Genomic DNA, 18,981 nt, shown 5'->3' with positions numbered 1-18,981 from the left:
CCTACATGCCAGATGCATCTGGCTCGCCTGAGCTGTAGCCCCTTGGGTTGCTACATCTGCCACAAGACGACACAGAGGAGGGAAGGAGAGGCGGAGGTACCACGCTGCTGAGGGAAGGCAGAATTACCAAGCTCGACAGAGCCCCACACCCCTACACGTGCTTCCACTCGAGCCTAACGTCATGTCCCTGCTCTCTCACGTGATATCAATGGAGTTTTCTAATCACTGCTATTAAAACCAATTGCAACTCAATTTATAAAATTAGAATACGTGCTTACGTACAGACATATCCTTCCACCTTCACCCAATACAAAAACACAAGAAGGAAAACACAACATGCTGTTAACACCAATAGAATTATATTTTAAGATAAGCACATTGCAGAGAAAAGGCTTAAATTGTGGCAATATTTAACCATTTAAAGGAAATAATCAACAAGTATTGCTAAGCAAAGTTCACTAACTACTCTGTAGTTTAAAACTATTGCTTATATTTTATAAAAATTATGGATTTCTTTATTCACTTCAGAAATCTTTAAATCTTGAATATGTTACTCAATGTTGAGCTCTTTACCAGACTGTATTACCAGACTGTAATATGAGACTACTTTATTAAATACTATTTCTCCCTGATAGAAAGGACAGCATTAAAGCAAATTACTATGCTGAACTTAAAAGTGACTTATTTTTCTTTCTTTACTCTGACTAGCAAAAATCTTATTAAGCTTGAGTTATCCTAATTAAACTGTTTTATTAACTTTGCCCATTCCTAAAAATTGACACATGCCAACATGCTGGCCTGCTGGAGTTTGTTACGTTGTGCCATTTCAGCCATACCATCCATCTGCCTAAGTAATCAATTTTCCAAATCAGTAAGAAAGTTATTAATGCTTACTACAATTCCTATGGAAATTTTTACCTGGAAAGAATGTATCTATTCATTGAATGTCAATGCTGAAACCACCATAGGTGAACCATTTTAACATAAGGATTTTACAGTTTTTACTTGACGGAAAGTAATTTCCAGGATCTTGCTTATCACATACCAGTACCACACACATACTCTTCCAGTCAGTTGAAAATTTTAACTTTGCTGCTAACAGCATTCAGTTAGATCCCTCAACGACAGTGGATTTGCTTGGACTTGTTTCCTTTTTATTCTTTCTTTTCTCTCATTTTCCTTTCTGTGTCCTTTTCTTCTGTTCTGTCCTTTCTCTTTCTTTTCCTTCTCTCTCTTCTCTCAATTTTTTTTATATTTTGGTTTTTTTCTTTTCTTCCTCTCCTCTTCTCTCCTGCCTTTCATTTGTCTTTGTTTTTCTTTCCTCTTTTCCTCTTCCCTTATCTTCTCTCCCTCCCTCAGTTGTCCTCTCGTCCTCTCCCTTCCCTCATTTTCTGTTCTTTCCTTTCTGCTTTTTTCTTACTTTTCATTGTCTTCTCTCTTTTCTTTCCATGTATTTATTTTTTCTCTTCTTTCTCTTTCCTCTCCTCTCTTCTTTTCATTCTTTCATCTTTTTGCTCCTTCTCTTCTCTTCTCTTCTCTTCTCTTCTCTTCTCTTCTCTTCTCTTCTCTTCTCTTCTCTTCTCTTCTCTTCTCTTCTCTTCTCTTCTCTTCTCTTCTCTTCTCTTCTCTTGTCTCCTTTCTTTTCTCATCCTCTTCTCCCCTCCCCTCTCCTTTCCTTTTTCCTTCCTCTCTCCTTTCTCTTCCTACCCCTCCATCTTATCTCTATCTTCTCTCCCTAACTCTTCTTCTCTCTTCCTGTTGTCTCTTTCTCATTCTTCTTTCTCACTCTCCTTTCATTCTCTTCTCTCTCACCCTCCCCTCTCCATCCTATAATAACCTTTGCCTATAAAAGAATCATACTTCTTTTAAAGCGAAGTATAAAATAATAATAAAACTTTTTATTAAACAAGAACAACTGAAATCACTAAATTTCATTTTATTTTTGTTTATTTCTATTCAAAACAAAGAAAGTATATCATATCTTATTCCTTCTCACTCACAAAAAAAAAATCAGGGAAATCTCCACAGCTCTTTCTCTTCGTTTCTTCTCCCCAGTTTTCAATTAGGGCACAAATCCTAACTGAAGGAATTTAGAATTTTTAAACTAAATGTCAAATTCTGGGATAATTATGCAAAAGTGTCATGTTTGTTTTTAGCATCTGAAACATTGTATGCAACCCAAAAAGAGAAAAAGGAAGTTAGAACAATATGAGAACACCCTATTTCTAGATCTTCAGTTCACACTCAATTGATGAAAAATTCTAAAATCTACTGTATCGCATGAAAGAAAGAATGAATGAAAAGAAACATTCCTTCCCTCACAAAAGATTTTTCTCAGTATTCTTGTATTTTAAGACTAATTCAGCACTTCAGAATGTTTTAGTCAACTATTAACAAGTAGAAAAAGCCAACTGATACAAAGGAGGAGGAAGCTGGGAGGAATCACAAATAAATAAAGATTAGATACAGAAGTAAATTACTGTTTTCTAGTAATATTTATTCCTACAAAAATACTTCTGTAAGCAAGATGATGCTTTCTCACGTTACATTAAAATAAATGTAATGACTACAATTTTGCTGACTAATAAGTGTCAAGTATCTTAAAATATTTTTGTTAAGAGCTCTTACCTGTAAGGGATGCCTGAAAATAAATACAGAACAAGCAATCACAGGACATCCTGTACCTTTAAAAATATAGTAACACATGATTTATTGTATTGGTTCAAATTAAAATATTTGGGTGGATGTGAAATGTTTAAGTTATGCTTTTTGTACATAAGGGAGTTTAACTTGGCAAAACAGCATAGCAAAAGGTTCTTTCCTTCCCTCAAAGGACCAAGCAGATACTTTTATTTTTGTGTTTTAACTTAATCCAGCTGTTCCAATTCATACTATTAGTAGATCTTCGTATTCTTTTTTGACTTATAACAGCTCATTAAGTCTGGATCTTAAGTCTGAGAGACTTAAGTTTCTATTTAACTTATAACTAAAAGTAAATCTAATTTCAAAATGTCACAATGTTTTAAAATTATAGCAGTAGTAACCATCAAATAATTTGTAAATGCAAAGCATTGATTTGGCCCCTCACTACAAGAAGGACATTGAGGTGTTGGAGCGTGTCCAGAGAAGGGCTACAAAGCTGGTGAAGGGTCTGGAGGACAAACCTTATGAGGAACGACTGAGGGATCTGGGGTTGTTTAGCCTGGAGAAGAGGAGGCTGAGGGGAGACCTTATCGCCCTCTACAACTACCTGAAAGGAGGTTTTAGAGAGATGGGAGCTGACCTCTTCTCCCTGGCGACAAGTGATAGGACAAGAGGAAATGGGTTCAAGTTATGTCAGGGCAGGTTTAGATTAGATGTTAGGAAGCATTTTTTCACTGAAAGGGTTATTAAACATTGGAATAAGCTGCCCAGAGAGGTGGTGGATTCACCATCCCTGGAGGTGTTTAAGAAAAGGGTAGATGAGATGCTTAGGGACATGGTTTAGGAGTGGTGGTGTTTTTATCAGGGTAGGTTAATGGTTGGACTTGATGATCTTAAAGGTCCCTTCCAACCTCACTGATTCTATGATTCTATGATAACTAAAATAAAAGTTTTAGACTGGCCATATTTAATATGCACATCATTCCCTCTGAAAGGAATGATTCTGCCAAAGTCTTTAACAAAGTCCTTTAGAATGTAGGGGCTGAGACACCACACACAGAAAGCAAGAGCCAAAGAAATGTAACATAATGTCCCATCACAAACAAAAGTCAGCCTTAAACCGAAATCGTTTTCTGTTAGTCATCCCGATCACTGTGTCTAAATATTTTTAGACACAATTGACAGTACCAATCATGTAACGAATTCAGGGATTGTAAGCCTAGGCACAAATCATCTTGTATCACTACTACTTTAGTTTATACAGTTTGGTACATCATCTGACTGAATGATATTTTGATGCAATTGTTTACATTAATATCCTTAAATTACTACTACAGACAGAGAAAACTTATCAGTTGGATTGGGTTTAATGTTGTTGGTTTTGGATGAAGAGGACAGACAGTTAAGAGTATACATACAGTTTGAAACTGCCTAATTTTCACTGGCCAAGAAAAGATTCCTTGACTGAAAGCAAGTTAGTAGTCTGTAAAAAACTAAACCAAACCAAACCAAACCAACAACTTCCTGATTTCTCCTCAAAAACTTCCTTGCTGTCCTTTATAGGTTATAGGTTTTTTTCCTCTGGGATGATTGTAGGGGGCACATGTTATTTTTGACACAATGATTCCACATTTGATAATGGCTACCTAAAGGATTTACCAGTCTATAAAATAAAAACTCCAAGTGTACTGGTAATGTAAGAAAAAGAAAAGAAGCAATAACAAGTAATAGGGGCCATTTGCAAGAGAAAATAATAATTAATTCCTACAGTTGTTTTATTTTACTTGTAAATGAAATATAAAAGCATGCAAGTGAAGCTTTTTTAGGAAAAAAAAAAAAAAAAAGGTACAGAATGGTATATCTTGATAGATTCCTGATACGAGATAAACATATTTTAAGGAGCCTTATTGAAACATATGAAAGATACAGCAGTAGCCATGGATGCTATAACATGCTAAATAGGGTGACTATAAGCTACTTTTGCTTGTTTTTTCTTTAGTAAGTACTACCTTCCAGCAAAAAAGCTACTAGATTCCTTTTTTCCTTTTCTTATATTACAAATAAAATGAAAACCAAATGAAGTGGAGGGAAAAAAAAATTAATCTGTCCTCTCTTTTAGCTATTGAGGGCAAACAGCAAAACAGTGCTTAAGGATCTTTTGATCTCTTTCCCATAGTCTTTGCTGTTGCAATAACTGAGCAAAGGATGTATTTGAGTAGAATTTTGTGATTTACAACTTTATCTACATATAAGTGCACATTTATGTGTAGAAAGGTGAATTTGTGTCTATAGGTGTATTTATACACTCAAGCACATAAACAGTTCCATACATACAGTATTTAAGTTCTTTTATTTGTACTTTGATATATATGTTCTGGTTCTCAGTGCTCTGTTGATACTGCAAATATTTGCCAGCCACAGAATTACTGGTTCTAGCATACAGCTATCATAAAACACCTTTACTGACAAATGCAGAGTTTATTTGGATTACAAGCAGAAGATATCAGCCTTCTATATCGCTGAAAGAAAACCAGATCTTATATAAAACGTATTTATTCTTCACATGATAGTATGTAAGTAAGCAAAAGACGTTTAAGCACTTTTTAAATTCTGTTTTAAAATGAACAGCATGCACATAATTTAATTTCACACTCATTAAGATGACTACCTATGAGACTCAAAATAAATAAAATGGAATTGCCATCAGCTAGCCTTAGATAGAAAAGAAATTCATGTCTGTAATAAATTTTCTAAACAGTTATATCTGATCTTTTTCATAGTCTTGGACAGTGAAATACTGAGGCTTTTTTTGTCTTGATTCTCTAAAAAAATATTCAAAATATTAAATTAAATATGATGGTCCATGGCTAGAAGAGAACCAGTAAATTTTTCAGCTTGTGCAATATGAAGAAAAAAAATAAGAGAATAGAATTATTTTCATATTTTTTCCCCTTCAGTTAAGAAATGGTTTAATTACAGGTAGACTGAAGCACTACCCATATCTTTATAGAAACATAAAGACATCCACTTCAAACTGTTCCAGAAAATAAATTATGACTAGAAAATGATGCTTTCATAGAAAGTCTGACAATGTTTACTTCTTTCACATTCAAGTAAAACGTATTTAGTTCAGTCTGCCAGAAATGGCTATGCTTCTGCTCTGTGAAAAATATGCTAATGATGAAAATCAGGACTTGACAATTTACTGAATACTGAGCGGAAAGTCTGTAATGAATTGCCCGTGTTGTAGTGTTCAGTTTAGGCTTGTTTTTCCCCCAGTTGCTATGGAATACTAGAAATAGCATAAAAAAGATTATACCATTTTGTGGGATGTTGTGCATGTCCCTTAAGACTGAGTGCTTAGAAATAAAGACAAAAGTCAGCTGTGGAATAAATGGATTTCAAAGCAGTAGCAAATAATAGGTTTAAATACTAACCTTTCAATGCAAAAGAGAAACACAGAGTAAAAAACAGAAATGTCAAAAAAATCCAACCCCAACAAATAAATCTCAATCAGCCACGAGCAAGTTGAAACCTAGATTAATTCATTTTACACCTGCAAGAAAAAGCAGCTTCTTAGGTTACTCAGATGTTGCAACAAAAGCTCATAAATCCATTAAACCAGTCATGCCTTCAAGTTCCCAGCCAGACTTCAATTTTCACTGCAGGTTTTAAGTCTTCAACAGATTAAACTCTTTTCCTCAGAATATTTTACCAGAGTGTTCATTCAAAAGGTGACTCCTAGCTCAAGTCTCCATATCATTCTGTGTTTGAAAGTTTGATAGATATGGCTGCTTCTGCCAGGCTATATGTTGAATCACTTTTGCCCAAATACTTTCTACAGGAAATGCAGTAGATTATTCTCACCTTTTCTAAGCACAAGAGAGCTGAACAGGGTTGTTGGCTACTCAGCAACAGCTCTCGCATTTTGCCCCTAACTAGCATACACTGATATTAAGCTCTCTTGCAGGTTTTGTTTCTGACTTTTATTTTAAAATAAAAGTTTATTACCTATGCACTTTAATGTTAACATGTAAGAGATCTTCATTTCAGGACAATGTTGGAAAGAGAAGACATACTGTCGAATCTCAGCTTCCCAAAGATCTTTTTGAAAATTTTGGCTCTGGACAACAATGGACAACTATTACTGGAAAGTAATGTCCTTGCTCCTCTTAAAAGATGCTCGCAAAGCAGAATGATAAAGGTTGTAAATTCGAAGAACGTATATATCCACCTACCTTCCACACAGTCATGGATCAGTTTATAGAACCGCAGGCAAACTTTGGATAAAAGAACAGGAAAACACACAGTAGACTGTGGAAGGTCTCTTCTCTTCAGTCATTTAAAAAAAGAAATCAGGCTTAAAGCACTACACTATGGGAAACATACTATACACACACACACACACAAAATCACCAACCAAAACAAACAGAAAAATCACCCCAAACTAACCAACCAAAAAACTTGCACTGCTGGGAGGATGGATTAAAGATTTGGAGACGCTTTCCTGACATAACTTCTCAGAGTATCTGGTTGTTTTGAACGTGTATAGATCTCTTGGATATCCTTACTTAATTTCTCTTTGTGAAAAAGAGACACGAACTTTAATGCAGAATTACTCTTTGAAATATAGAAACATTAAAGAAAAAAAAGTCTGTACCACACATACTTAAATATTGCTAAAAGACAATTTACACTTCCCAGTAGAAATGTGGGAAGACAGTTATCACACAATATACGCTTCAGAATGATGCTATGCATATGGTAACACCGATTTATAATGCAGGAGGTGTCTCTTTTCATCAGCCTGAACTACATTACTACTTTTCAGTCTCTTTCAGACACAACATAGGAAAAAGAAAACACGACTCACATTCTTAGATTAAACATCAAAATATATTGATAAAGGAATTACTACACTATGCAAAAAAAGCCAACCCTGAATTTGTTGACAAATTTACAGTATTTAGTCACAGCTGACGTCCATCTCCTACTTCAAAATAAACCATCCTTTAACACTGTGTTGCCATTACTGCACAAAATAACTAGTAAATCTTATACCATCATCAGCATCTGCACTACCCATTATTTGTTACATTTAAATTGTTGGATTTCCTCTTGTATTAAAAAAGGAAAATCTTTAATATGGCACTAACATATTATGGGGATCTTAATTCCAGCAAATTAGACTGCGATAAAGAAGACTTGGGCATGCATTCAAAGATAAAATATTTTTGCAATATAGGCCTTTAGAAGTTGAAACATGTTTATCAAATCACAAAATATAACAACCATAATTTTTCCTATTATACCTAAACAAATTAACTTTTACAATTTTCACACTTCCACTGAATTATTATAATTTGAATATCTAACAATTACACAGGCCACTCTCTCTTACCAGTAAAGCATCAAACAAATAAAAAAGCTTTATACACTGCACTAGCATAATGTTCCTTGAGAAAATACAGGTTAGGCTTGGGTGGGAGGAGAAGAAATCTAAGTAACTGCACAAATAAAATAAAGATATTTTAATAGTACTGAGGAAGCAAGTGTGTCACACAGACTGGATTCCTGTTTTCCCAATCTTTGCAGACACATTTTGCAGAGCTGCCAATAGATTTAAAGCAAACAAGTTTATGGCAGATCTTTAAAAAAATTACAAAACAAACAAACAAAGAATCAGGCAGCACTATTTCCTATTACTTCCAGGAAAGATGGAAAGGTAGTTACAATATATGTTTTAGCACCCAGACGCAGAGATCTATTGTACCAAAAACTGAAGTACTGAACACTATATGAGAAAAAAATGTACATAGAAAAGTAACAGTAACACAATAATCTTTTAAAAAAGAGAATCAACAGTTCTTAAATCTCAGTTCACCAGAGCATACAGGAACAAATTTCAACACGATGATAAATCAGGGGCAAAGTACAAATGGGGAAGCCATACAAACTTTTCTAAACTGTTGTAAATCATCTCTTGAAGGTCCCAGACAAGATAAAATGATGGAATTGTGTTTTTATTTCACATAATTGGTCCTGGAACCAAACTAAGAAGAAAGCTTGGTTGGTCCTGAGCCAGAATAAATACTCAAATCTGGGATGTCCACATTGGATTACTTAAGAAAATTTCAGGCACATAGAATGCTCAAACAAGTGCAGTTTGAGTCCTCATATATGGGAATGGAAAAAGGATGATAGCAGATTGGGGTAACTGGAGACCATGGGATTGGTGACTCAGTTTGAGAAAGAGGGAAGATTCACAAAGCAGAAACTCTTGGGACTGTGGCATAAACCATGCCAGGAATACCTAGGCAAGAAGGAGCAAGCTGAGATTTTCAGCTGGTGAATTGCTGCTATCGCACCTACCTACCAAATTAGGTGGCTTGTTGTTACACTGGGAAGACCAGTGTTTCAAAGAGGTGTCTGAAGTGAATTTATGTAGAAAGACAGGTTGTAATGAAAGTTCATTTCTTGCACTGCTCTACCGCTAAAAGCCTCATCTGTGGAGGCATAAAAATCAACCTAATAATGCCAGGCAAAAGAATGCGAAGAGTTTTCTCCCTCTTTTCCCATCAAGGCTTCCTTTCACTCTGTTGCAGGGAATAACTGCCTTCAAGACAAAACAGTGCACTCCCAAATAAATTCTATCAGGCATATGCAACCACAGAAGCCTTTTAACTGTCTCTGCTCTTCCATTAACAATCACAGCCTTAAGACAAAACTGTGCTTCCTTCAATGAAATTTTTAACAGCTTTTGGTTATTAAATGACTTTTTTTTTAAGTGGAAGATAAAAACTATGACTTGTTAATGATTATGGATCACCATGACATCTTTGAATTACTTTACAGATAAAGGAAGTAAAAATTTCTCTCTCTACATGCATAAACAATAAAACAAGGAAATAAAAAAAGATAAACAACAGAAGACAGTTGCCAGCTCATTTAGCATACTTACAGAAACAGCAGCATTCAGAAAGGATCTTATTTTTAAGTCAATAGCTCTAAGGATGAAGGATGCAAAGGCTTAAAGACACACTGTTAAAAAGATCAAAGGATTCAGAAGTGACGGTAATATTTTCAGGAGTACCATCTCACTTCAGAACTAAAGACAGACCCTGCACGGATCATGTGTTTTATTCCATTGACGACTCTGTTCAACAGTTCAAAGTGGGTTTAATTCTAGCTAACCCATGAGTTTAATATTCCGGCACAAAGAGTGTAAATCTAGTGACAGTGTCTTCAGATTTATTAGGGTCATACTTTGCTGCTTTCCTAGGCTCAGAAGACTTAATATGTTATGATATCGTTCATGATAGATATCATCTACACTGTGGAGTGCAGAAGAAACAGCACTATTACTAGTGCCAGTGGCACGCATCTCTTCTTAGTCTTCTGAAAGACTACTGTCACAAAAATAAATCAATAGATAGCTTAATTTTGAGTAGCAAAAGACAAAATATGCAAAGAAAAAAAGGAGGACGAATGCCATGATTCTCATAGTTGAAGATGAACAAAGAAACATCAAGAGAAAGAAGTTTAAAATTCCTACTGGAAAATAAAAAACAGAATGAGAGGAAGGGATTTTTTTTTAAACTCTTCTGTGAATTACCTGAACAGAATAATCAAAGTTACCTGACAATATAGAGGTCAGTTACTCTAGCTGAACAGCGAAAATACTATGAAATTATCCCATTCCAGGGTTCACAGTCCTAAGTCTAATAGAGGAGGAAAGTAAATAGCTAGCATAGCTGCGGGCTATGTGCACTCCAAAAAATTCAACATTGCTTGTCCCATTTTGAAAGTGTATTGGCTTTTAACTTATATCTAGAATCTTTGGCTTTAATCTTTTCCAAACAAGTCTTAATTTCCCAGCCCCACCAAGCAAAGGAGAAAGGTAACTACGGAAAGCCAAGACATAATCTAGGGTTATTAGCATCAAACATTTAGCAGAATTTGGCCGGATATTCTCCCCTAGGACTCAAACTATATGTGTCGCCCAAGTACTGCAAACTGATCTAAAAGAATTCATAGAAAAAAATGGATCAAGGCATATGCTAGTTCATTCCCCTAGTCCAAGGCAGGATCAACCAAATCTACATAATTCCTGACAGACACAAACTTAAATTGGTTTTAGAGAGATCTAGAGATCTCTCACATTTCCCCCACAGCTCATGACAGAAATCAATTATACCTGTTAGAAAAAAAAAAAAAAAAATCTTTGTACTATCGAATTGGAATCTTTTCTTGCTACAATTTTAATGCCTTATTTCTTTTCCTGTCCATATCAGACATGCACGGTAACTTATTCCCTTACTTTTTCCATTTTCTTTTGTGTATCGGAAGACTTGAGTCTAAACTCAATTTTCTCTTCCTTAATCCAAACACCTAATTCATACCAACTTCTGTCTTATTTCTATATCCCTGATAATTTTAAGCAGTCTTCAACTGGTCCCACCCTTCATGTAGATGCAGTGCCCCAAGAGAAGGGAACAGATTCCTGATGGTCCTACAGGCAATTTCTGGGTAATGATAAAAGAGGGCAAAACCAAGGATGGTACTAGGGCCAGACTTTAATATACCAAGAAACCAGCAGAATTAGAGAGAGAAGCATTTTTCTGTGAGAATCAGCAAAAATTTTTAATACACATGACCTGTTTAAGTATGTCCATTGTGACCGTGTAGGCACCTCTTGGGAAAAGAAAGACATATGTACAGAGAAGCATCTGGCAAGTTCCTGGGGCTGTGTTAGGAACAAAAATCCTTAAACAGAAAGTGTAAAAAGCAGTTAGGAAGGAAGGCAGTACTAGGTTTGACTTGAACCAGTGGGGAAGAAATAGCTGAAAACATGGACCATTCATGAAGGGATGTTCCTTCAATTTTAGGAAAATAAGGAGAACACAAGAGAAAAAAATAGGCTTCAGGAAATTAAACTTCAGCAGACTCACCCACCCACCATGCACAAAGACATTTCTGTAAGTACACCAACAGATTGGAAACTGGCTTGCTCTTCCATGAAGGGGTGGCACTGAGCACTTCCACCAAAAGCACAGGAGTGCTAGTGCTTTTTCTTTGTTGGCACCTAATTAGAAAGGTGTCTATGATTAGACAGCTACTAAAACCAACACCAGGAACAAAGATGGGAAAAATGGATTAGATGATAATTAAATAAATTAGATATTCTCAAACCAGCTACATCTGTTAAAATAAACCATAAGGTACTCATCGCTAAGTGGACCAGTCACAGAATTATCAATAGTCACTTTTGAGAATTTGTAGAGGGCAGCAGTGATTCCAAAAGACTGGGAAACATCTAGTGACAAGCTTTTAAAAAATGAAAAACAGACAGGACAAGGAAGCAGAGATGCAGCAACTGAATTTCAATTCCTCGAAAATATGAAATAAAAATTATTTGGAAGTACTTAGCAGATAAGAAGTTGAGTAATACATAGATCTGTCAAGAACAAGTTACTTCAAATCTATCAAAATATTCTTTATGACATACTATCAGACCCTGTAGTTAGAGAAGCAGCAGGACATACCATATAGCCCAACTGAATGAGTCTTTGGACATTGTTTCTCATGAGAATTTCATAAGCAAAGAAGAGAAACATAATGCTGCAAAACGAAACAAGTTCTATTAAGCAGATGACACTAAATTTGGAAGGGCTGTGTGCATGCTGAAAGACAAGACTACATGTTGAAGCAATCTGAATAAGTTTGAGAAACGGTTTGCAGAAGACCTGACTACAATTCAGTAAGGAGAATTCCAGACCTTAACAGGAACAAATAACAGCAAAACACAAGATGGAGAACAACTAGCGAAGCAGCAGAACAGTGGAAAAGGAGCTCTGAAGCTAGAGTGGATCATACTCAGACTAGTAGTCTATGTCACACTAGCAAAACAGCAAAATCTGATGCTAGGATGCATAACCAGCAGGTTGAGAGTCTAGACATTTACAATGGGATAGGGAATTGTTTTCAAAAGAACAGGACAGTGGATACTAGGAATAAAAATCCAGAGCACTATGCACTACTGAAGGGAGATGCTGTCTATCTTCTTTGTAAAGAGATTTAAGTGTTCAAGGCTGTTGGCCTGACGCTGTTCACTATGAGCGCTGGCATGAATGTAAAATAAGTACTTCTCCCTCCTACCCCTATCACCCCCAAAAGTAAATCACATATATTCTACATCCCCAAAAGATTTGTCTTAAAATTTTTCACTCCTTTAGGTAACAGAAGAACTGCCTGCCTGCTAACCATTTTACAGCCAACCGTCATAACAGGAAAGATTTAAAAAACAAAACTGAGCTGTACATCCCCCAAGATATACGAAACTGGCTAGGTGCATAACCTCTCACAGGACATGTCAGTAAATTTTATTTTAATTTCTAATATATATGTGCTTTGTAACTTTGGAATTTTCCTCCTATTGTATTTCATTATTTCAGTAATAAAAAAATAAATGTGTAACTTGATGTCTTTATTGCAAACAAAGAAAAGAGGCTGAATATTCTGAAACTGTCTTTTTAAAGATTACACATAATGACTACAATGAGATTGCTGAAAATCATACGTTATTCATTCAGACTTACTACCACAGCAAAAAGCTTTAGATTAATTAATGCTGCAATATATTTGAAAAATGACTAAGCCAATTAATCTTGTTCATCTATAAATGGAACAGCAGAGAGGAAAAATTTTGCAGAACTTCATGTAGGATTGCCAAGGTTCCACTGACAATGATAATCCGTATAAAGGAATAAGCAAAGTATATTAAAGTAGTAACATATTGCTAGTACAAGTTCAGACTTGAAGAATACACAAATCAATACAGAATAAAATATGCCAGTGCCATTCTAGTGCTTATGACCAGGTAATTGCACACCATAAATTTATATCCCATGCTCATCTTAGCTGACTGCAGCATAGAGACCAGGAAACTTCATCTTTACTAACGGCAATGTTACCATACTGGCAGAAAGGTACTGAAAGAAATTGCAGAGCTGGATGATGTAAATAGGAGACTCCAAATTCAAGGACTGTGAAAACAAAACATTACTTAAGCACTGAGGCCCAACCAACAAATATGTGTATGAAGTCAAATATCTTATCAGCTCCTATGAAGAGTCAGGCACTCAGATAACTTTGCAGGTTTGTGCCTAATCAATATTAAAATGCAGCACAAACACAACTTTTACATGAAATCAGAAGTTAAATAAGAATCCAAATACTTTTAAAAAATGAACACGGAATCAACTTTTTTTGTTTTTACAATTGCAGAATCCAGAATTTTTATGCTAATCAGTTTTGGATGACCTAGCCTATAACATAGCACAGTGTCTCAAGTAAGGAGTAAGGAACATTGAATTTTATCCTCCTCAGTTATCTAGATACTCCTGACCACATATGGCATCCTGCAATCTACTACACATTCACACATACCATACCATGAATAAAAATCTGAATGAATCTGAATTTCTTCCCTATTTCCCTGCAATTCTCAGTTTCTTAGTAACTGAAGAAATGAAAGAAGATCTAGCTTTAAAACCTCTTTAAAGGAATCTTTCTCTTATTATTCATCCTGCAGCTATTAAAAAGGGCTTCCACATTTTCTGTATTTAAATCATATAAAAACGCTGCCTTCATTCCCTCCCATAGGTTTTGCACACAAAATTTTATTCATGCACTGTTCAGGGAAACAACAATTTTTTAAATTACAAAGAAATGCTATAATCAGGCATGTGAGCCTCTCCCATGAAGTTGTCTCATATCACAAGACATAAGATGAAGAACGTAATCTATTCACTGCTGTGAGAAACAGTATATCAATAAAAACAGATTTTCAAAGTTCTTGCTTTTTTGTTGTTGTTGTATGCAAATCCTTGCAGCATAACACACATTTGAACAGTCGTTTTCAAAAGTTATCATCCTCTTGTTTCTTTGGCATCATCGACAAATATACTTGAAGCAATTTCTTGACAGGAACTAAAAAATTTTATTTATATTTGTAAAAGGTGGCAAACTCAACTTTGTCTTGCACACCATCTCTTTTGCAATTTTACCAAAATACAGTTATTATAAGCATGTTATGAGGCTACCAACAAAGCAGTGCATGGTTATGCAGTGCAAATGATCACGCAGTGTGTTCTGTTTCTATGGAACAACAGTGAATTCAGTAAAAAAAAGTCCCATGGTTACTTCTAGTTCACTAGAATAAACTCAGAAGTGACAGGCATAATGTGTTACTACTCCTCTACACAGGCTTTGAAGTTCTTGCCCTAGATTTTAGGTTCCACACTAAAAGAATATAATTAAAGTAAAAGTGGATGTCTCCCTTTGCTTTAAGACAGCAACAAGTATTAAAAAAAATTATTAGAATAGAAAATTTTTACTATAACATTGGGAAAAGAAGAAAATGCATCTTGCAGGAGATCCCCACCAGCCAACCAGATATCCCTTAACTTATTTTACTTCCTGCCCAAGTTTCCATCTGCAGGTCACTAGAAGACCTACCAAGTACCAGTCACCTTTGAGGAACAAGAAGCTGCATGCCCATCTGAACCAGGAGTCAATGGAAGACAACCGTTGATTTCCATAGGCTCTGGATAACCCACCTCTCACCTAATAGCTTAATGATTATAGTTGAAATCTTCATCTAAATTATGCTGTTATTAATCAACTGTTATTGAGTAACCTGGTCTAGTGGAAGGTGTCCCTGCCCACGGTAGGGGGGGTTGGAACTGGATGATCTTTAAGGTCCCTCCCAACCCAAACCATTCTCTGATTCTACCTCAGCATCCAACCTCTGCAGCCACACAGACTAGCTCAAACACACTTCTCTTTCTATTTCCAATTCTTTATTGGCACAACCCCCATTATCACAGGCAACACCAGCATGTGGTAACAGCGATTTAAGTGCCAGACCACAAACTCAAGTGAGAGGAGTGTGTCTAGCTCCATCTCACACTTTCTCCATGCACACATTGGCAGAGGCAACCCAGTTGTCAGTCCTTAAGCAAAACTGAGAAGGAGCATTGGGCTATCTAATCAGATCACACCATCTTTCTAAAGAAAGGCCATTGGACCGGAGCTGGCTCACGGACTCCTTTTGGAAGGTACAAAGTTAAGCCAGTCACTAACCATTTTAAAACACACAAACAAAACCCATCAGCTGTACTTCCCCCTTTAGTACTAGAAATCAATTCAGCCATTAACCAGCACTTTATATTTTGTAAAGATTATATACTATTCCTAGATGGTTTTCAAAGAGATAGCAAAAATACAGAACATATAAACACTGACCTTGTTTCTTTTAACCCTTCTTTCTGAATTACTTCCAGTATTTGTTTTGCAGTCATTGGTGAGTTGGGGTACTTTTCCAATGCCTGAAAAGAAACAATAAATGTGTAAGTGACAAGATGCAGCTGTCCTATGAATCTGAAAGGTTATGTGATCATGCAGATTTATTTGTGAAAGGCAGGGAACGGTAGTGTTGAGACTGAAGTCCTCTGTCTGTTGCAAGGCCAGATATAATCCAGGAAACTGCAGCAAGAATAAGATTTACTTGCTGGTTTTGTGCATCATCTGCCACGTCTGCCTGGGAAAAATTCTTACCAGGTTCCAAATAGAAGAGTTGAAATATACAACTAATTTTATGACACAGCAACAGAGTTCCTTTGAGGCAGGAGGGGAAAATAATCCCCAAAACAAAACAAAAAGAAAGAGACAGCTAGTCTTCTTTTTTGATTTTTATTACTTTAGAACTATTTGAGGTCATTTGAATATTCTACATTTAGGTTTTGTCATGACCTCAGGAACAAAATTGGCTAAAACCTTCCATTTGTAAAGCAGGAGCTACTTTGAGAATTGACACAGATGGGTTTCAATTGTAAAATGCTTTTTGTTTCTAAAAACAATGAAAAATGAAGTAGTAAGAACAGTCACAGCACACAAGACGCTACAGGACAAAGTGCAGTATATTTTTCCAGTTCAGCTCAGTTTTCCACTCCTTTGCCTTTTCCAATTGAGCCCAAAGTAACCCACGCCTCTTTCCAGATACAACCACCTTGTACAGATTTTTCTGGTTTTCCACTTCCTTTTTGTCCCTGTCAGTTTTAAGCTGTTAAACAAACAGCCACTCTCTTGCTCATGTAAAGTGCCAGACTGACAGCCCTGGAAAATGAAACCTTTCAATCAGCAGTAAAAGGTGCAGCACAGGCCCTGGCAATCAAGCTTCCCAGAGCATCTCAGCCAGAACTTGCATTTCTACCCTGGGTAAATAAGAAATCAGTTCGGTCTTCAAATTCATCCGATCCTGAGCTTCTCTCTAGTAGTTACCAAATAATGGCAATTGTGAAAATAGCTGCTACTATGTGGATACCTGCCCACTAGGAACTAGAGACACCACCACATTGTATCATGCAAGTCATCAAACTGTGAAGGGTGCTAGCCAGGGCTGTAATTCAAGCAGCTCACCTAAAGCCAAAGCCTCCCTGCTGACTAAAACTTGACCAGCTCAGCCCTCTCCTGCCGTTTTACAGTTCTGATTTACTGCCTGTTCTCCCCTTTCGCAGCCAAAACACAGTTTACCAGATCCTTCAGTTCTTTGTTACAGACGAGCTTTGTATCCTTTATCTTTCAGTTCCACAAAGGAAAATGCAGAAGTGAGGGCTGCACTAGAAAGGTCTGGAAGCTGAACTGAGCTTATCTCACGTGCATCAATAGGCAAGATTCAAAAGGGACTCGTCAGGAAAGGAAAACCGAAAGAGATTTGAAAGGAGAAAGGAGAGTGGGTAGGAAAGAGTACGGCAATGAGTAAGGATGGAAGGAACTGCACAGGACTGGGAAAGGGGCCATTGCACAGCAAGGGAAGAGAAACGATACAGTATATTAGTGACAGAACCACAATGACACGCTGGAAAAATGACAATGTGTATAAAGATTAAGACTAGGTAGGATGAGAAAAAACTAATGGTGTGAAGAGACAAAACCAGAAACTTTAACCCTCAGAAAGAAGACAAAGAAAAAGGACAAGGTAAAATGAGAATACACCAAAATATAGGGAAAAGATGGGAATTGAACTGGGAACATTCCAGAGGGCAAACTGGAAAGGACAGAAGAGGAAACTACACTGTACTGGACACGGCTATGAAGGAAACTGTGTGCACTTGAAAGTGGGGTTACTCACTGTGGAGGATTCCCTGTTTCTCTTCCTGAGTACAGGCCCCTCAGCACACCTGGGCAGCTCCTCCCTGCAATTGAGAAAATTTGGGTAGCCCTGTCCCCTTCTCTACGACATCACATCCTACTCTATAAAGTCAGTAAAAGTGCCAAGTATTACCACGTGAGTATGACAATAATGGGAAGGAAACAATAAAGCTACACAAACATCAGAAGTCTCCCTGTTCTGGACAATGGAAGAAGAGAGAGCAGTTTGTGCTGAGGAAGCTGCACTGAACTAGTTGTGGAAACAATGGCCAGACATACGGATACAGAAGGTCATCTTCACCAAACAACAATGAAACCAACAAGCAGGACGCATAACACCACTACAAAAAGTTTAATCAAACCCACAATGCAGACTTTAAATACCACAGTATGAAGTGGACACATTCAGGGTATAATGACAAACTGAATGCAGAGTATGTTAGACAGGCTGAAAGTGCCGGAGAAAACAATTGTCCATTGTGTGGACTTGTTTTACGCCGGACATGTAACGTGGGCTGCAGTTCATATACCCCAAGAATTTAATTCTATTCATCTAACCCTTTAAATACTTTAAAGCCTGTTATTTGAAGAACTGTTCATACCCTAACTGAAAAGCATCCATTCTCCAATTCAAACATTGCTTAAGTTGAAAAACCTGATAGTGTGTACCCGATAAAGTTTTCTTTATCAGAACGAAGATTAATTTAGCAGAGAACCGTAGCAAGGATGTTTTTTTCTGCCCCTCTCACCATGCTGTGCCTCCACCCTCCCTCCCGATTTTAATCTAACCATTTATCATGGTAAGAAAATAATTACTTGTAAAAACATTTTAATGATAATGTCATTTTCTTCTCCCAGTTATGGAAAACAGCATCAGAGTATTATTTAAGAGCCTATAAGCTAATGAATATACTGAACTGATAACTGCAGTAGTGTCTCATGCTTCTGTATCTCACCATTAACACTGCTAAAAGCCAACAATCCCTTTTGCATTTCTAAGACTTTTAAGAATAATATTAGAAATTCAGACTGAATTACTAACTGTGCCTTAAGGCAAATAAAATACTAAAATGCAGTAGCATAGTTGTCATAGACTTCTTGGTTAGAAAAACTAACGCACATCAG

General features: G+C 36.5%; 1 protein-coding gene across 1 annotated transcript in view; it reads right to left on the bottom strand.

Moving 5' to 3' along the window:
- ASXL3 (ASXL transcriptional regulator 3) overlaps positions 1-18,981 on the bottom strand; it is a gene marked incomplete at both ends in the record, with an annotated part of 133,353 nt that overhangs the window by 87,028 nt on the left and 27,344 nt on the right. The window contains one exon of the mRNA XM_082479292.1: positions 15,952-16,034. Coding sequence (XP_082335418.1) covers positions 15,952-16,034 — 83 coding nt within the window. The remainder of the gene's footprint in view (positions 1-15,951; positions 16,035-18,981) is intronic.

The sequence above is a fragment of the Vanellus vanellus genome (genome assembly GCF_965231255.1).
Source record: "Vanellus vanellus genome assembly, chromosome: 2".
Classification (NCBI taxonomy): Eukaryota; Metazoa; Chordata; class Aves; order Charadriiformes; family Charadriidae; genus Vanellus; species Vanellus vanellus.
Note: the sequence above shows the minus strand (reverse complement) of the source record. Positions and strands in the feature narration are given on the sequence as shown.